This window comes from Octopus bimaculoides, chromosome 1 (assembly GCF_001194135.2).
Source record: "Octopus bimaculoides isolate UCB-OBI-ISO-001 chromosome 1, ASM119413v2, whole genome shotgun sequence".
Taxonomy (NCBI): domain Eukaryota; kingdom Metazoa; phylum Mollusca; class Cephalopoda; order Octopoda; family Octopodidae; genus Octopus; species Octopus bimaculoides.
The window spans coordinates 119474244-119478500 of NC_068981.1; the positions used below are offsets into that span (position 1 = coordinate 119474244).

The window sequence follows — 4257 nt, forward strand, 5'->3', positions numbered from 1 at the left end:
AATTCTTTTTTTTTTTTTGTATTCTAAGTATATAAAAGGTAAGTACTGAACCATACTACAGCAACCAAAAAGGCAAAGAAAAAAATCAAAAACAAAACATAAACAAAAGGAAACCATTTATAATGTCCATCACGAATTAATGAACAACATGAAGCAATAAACAAAGTAAATCCTGCTATTTTGATCAGGTAGATCAGCGAAGCTTTGTTATGGTGACGAATAAAAGAGGCGTGTCAAGTTAGTTCTGCTATCGACTTCTCGCGAGAGTCCGCGTTAATAGACTGAAGATGGAGGCTGTTCCTCGTATGCCAATGTTATGTTTTTCTTTAAAACACAGCCCCGAATATGTGGAATTTGGCCCTGTTTTGAAAAAGGTTTGTTCAAATTTATTTTCAGACGGATTTGAGATATCAAATTTTATTTGTGTGTTCGTTCATTGCAAGTATAATTATAGAGTTTTATGACCAGCTTTACTGTTGACATGTGTTTGTGTTAGCTTATCGTTTTATTGTCAATTCTTTCTATCTAATAAGTTATAGGTGTGTGTGTGTATACATACATAATATATATACACATATAATATATATACATATGTGTGTGTGTTATATATACACACTCACACGCTGAGATTTTTTATGTTATATGAACTAGATCCGACAGGAAAAAATTGTAGAAGCGTAGTTACTTTCGTTTCAATGTTACACTCGATGGTTTCACACAACAGCAGAAGGATTAAAAATAAGCACCTGTTTAAACTAACTAACACATTCCAATTCATATCGACGCATTTGTTACTTTTAAAAAGATATGTATTCAAGCTTTCATCTCTGCCGAGCTTTATAATAATAGGTATCAAGTGGATGCTTCATTATTTCTGTTAGTGATGCAGATTTCTGCATATATACACCATCTATATTTTAAATTAACCCATTCGAAAGACTACATTATATTTAATACTTTATGCTTGTTATTCTATTGATTGATATGGTTTTTAATTATTAACTTATGTCTTTCTGTCTATTTCACCATGCTTTGTGTTTACCTCGATATATTTTGCATTAGCTTTCTGTTTTCTGTTAAAGAATAGGGAAATGATTAGATAAGATTTGAGACTATTGAATTTTTGTTTTTGTTTTTGGCAAGTTGAACGTACGTGTAGTATATATATTATATATATATATATATATACCTAGTCTTGCTCAACACATTTAAATAGCATTTCCTCCTTTTTATCTATTTATATTCTTTTCAATCTACGTTAACACTACGATGCTATTAACAAACTCATTACGCCCGGATGTGTTTTCCTTACAGCTAGTCGAAGGTTGTAGGTTGATTTGATCTTTCTGTTAATAAGCTATTAAAACATTTCTGTACGTGTGCCTCTGTTTTTATGTTAGTTACTCTTAAATTAAAAGAAAACTAACAAATAGCAGTCTTCGTCTGGAAAGAATGTTCTGCCTAGATACTCGTTTAGTTCTGATCACTGTTTATTGAAACAAACACGGTTTTATTCGTTCCTAAATCGAACCTGAATTCTTAAATGTTGGTTTAAGCACACGTTTACATTATTTCTGGTATTCTTACGAAATAAAATCTTTGTATTGTGATAACATTAGTCATTTACAACACACACGCTGGAGTTAATATATAGTTTTTCAGTTGTTTTAATTTATTTTTATAACGGTGTGTAATTGTCATGCATTTGTGACCTGGTCACTGATGTTGGTGGAGGTGATGATGAAAAAGATAATGCGAAGGGGAGGAGTGTAAGGAAGCGGGGAAGGAATGTAAACTATATTTAATCCATCAGCTTATCTGAGCTGGCCAAAAAACTGACATTTGACAGATACAAGGGAAGATTCTGTGACTAGGTTACAAATGTACAACGAAAGACTTATTTTTACATAAGTAAACCTCTGATATTTAATAAAATAACAGAATGTGCTGGTTAATCTCGTATTACTTTTTACTCTAGCTTTCCCGACTTTTTCGTTTCTCTTCTTAGTTACCCATATTAGGTGCACCTCGTTCCTGTACTAACCACAACGCTCAGTCCACCTCTCTTTGCCCATGTCATTCCTTCATCGTCGACTTGCTAGTGTTCAAGAGGAAAATTTAACCTTGTTAGTCTCAGCAGTTTCGGAGAGCTTGTGAGGACCATAAACATTGCTCCTTGTTCTAGACCAGGCCTGGCCAACTCGAATTACATTGCGGACCACTTTAATCAAAGTTTTTTGAGGCCGCTTGTATATTGAAAGCATTTTGCTTTCTCATGCGATTATTACAGTAATGAATGAATGATCGTTGATTCAACATGAAATATTATCGTTGCAAAACAGTATCTTTCTTTTTTACTTTTCATTACAATTTTTTGATTTTTGATAAAATTTTTCAAATGTTTGTTTAAATAAACCCCATTCCAAGAAAGTATCAAGTGGGCCTGCGGGGCGCATGCGGCCCGCGGGCCTCAGGTTGGCCAGCCGTTTTGACTGCGATTTCAAGTTAAATCTCTTGACAAACAGTAATGCAAAATACCTGACACGTGCACATCTTCATTCACAGGCCTCCACTGGACATTCTGCAGGTGTACTTGTTTTTTTCTCTTCAGTGTAGTAGTTAAACCTGACAGCAGTTTTTTTCCCCTTTTGATTAGGAACCATATTTTAAGACTTTAATTTTGGGCTACTATACCTCACACTAAAGGGTGGTCACTACTGTGAAATTGATCAAATGCACTTGTTGAACTAAAACACCCTCTATATAGGGGTACACTGGATACCTTACATTGTGTTCTTTAGTGACATTTGCTCGCGGTCATGAATGATAATAACACTATAATTATTATGGCAGTTTAAACAGCTGTTGTAGATTTCAAAGTCTAATACTGTAATTAATATATCTTTAAAAGTAATTCATTCTTTGAAAGAAATTCTGTAACTGTCTGTGGTTGAGATGGCACAAAATACTGGAAATGGAAACAATATGGTAAGAAGTTCAGTCTTCATTTCTGTAGTTTGAATCTATTTAGGTTACCTTTTATAACCTTGGGTTCGATAACATAACCACCAGGTGAACTAAAGATCAGTGACTTCAAACTGACTGGCTATTGAGATAATATTTCTAATGCTTTATATCTATTCTCATATAAATAATGTTCCTTACCTAGAAAAAAATAATGACCCTTTGTTGTACCAAAGAAAAAACTTTTCTAAATAACTAACTCTTTGCCTGTAATGTATTTAGTGTATTTAATCTGTTTCGAGTCTGAAATTTAATTTTTAAATATATATTGTATTTATATCCCTTACCTAATTTGAAAATATACTCCTCAGTTTTAATATTTTATGTCTTGGTTCTGCATCATCCTGTTAGTGAGACTGAATTGTCAAAGGACTATTCTAGTAATCTCAAGATTTCTCATTTTTTTTCATTTACTCTCCACGTACCAGCTAACAAATTGAAAAGATTTTGTAGTCCTATGTTGAGTATCTCATTTTAGTGTATGATGGAAAAATTAGCCTGAAAGTTAATCAATCCTGAGGTAAAATTGAGGTCCAATGTCTCTAAACAAGATTTGAAACTAAGTCACAAACTTAGCTAACCAAGAGTCTATCTCTTAGCTTTGACTACAAACTTCTGTAGGTTTAAATATTGTTCCTCTTGCGTACATAGATTAATATATTTATGCTTGATCATTTTCTTAGCCTACTTGTTCTGAACTCCTCTTTTGAATTTTATATTCAATATCTGGTTGTGCTCAGGTATATTCCTTCCTAGTCATCGCATGTTTTTACTCTCATACATTATGGTGTTCGTGATGCAAACATTGTATGATTTTTCCTTTTTAATGCTTAATGGAAGGAATGATCATGAACTTCTACTTGGGTCACACCCTCACACATTTTTTACTTCAACTTCAGTTTAATTATTTTATCAGGAGCGGCATGATAAAATGCATCCAGTTTACACTGGCGATGATAGATGTAAAGTGATTCATGATAGAAAAGACATCTGGCTATAAAGTCCTTGTTAATGTAAGGTAACAAATGGAAATTTGGGCTCTGCAAAGGAAAATACAAACAACCACCACCTATTGAGGAGAGCAATAGCTCTGAAAAAATCTTATACAGGGTAGAAAGGACTCTTTGGTTATATACTACAGAAATTTTTTGTCATCCCACTGGCACGATAAAAAACATCCAGTTTTTGGCTTTAGGAAAAGCATCCAGGAATAAATACCCATGTTGTCTCCCT

At 33.3% G+C, this 4257-nt stretch overlaps 1 protein-coding gene across 2 annotated transcripts in view; it reads left to right on the forward strand.

Moving 5' to 3' along the window:
* Positions 1–227: 227 nt before the first annotated feature.
* Positions 228–4257, forward strand: part of LOC106867958 (tyrosine-protein phosphatase non-receptor type 23) — a 108264-nt gene continuing 104234 nt past the window's right edge. The window contains exon 1 of one of the 2 annotated variants that reach the window (XM_052969842.1): positions 228–374. In XM_052969842.1, the coding sequence (XP_052825802.1) occupies positions 288–374 (87 nt within the window). In that variant the 5' untranslated portion in view covers positions 228–287. The remainder of the gene's footprint in view (positions 375–4257) is intronic. The other variant, XM_052969843.1, reaches the window with a different exon arrangement.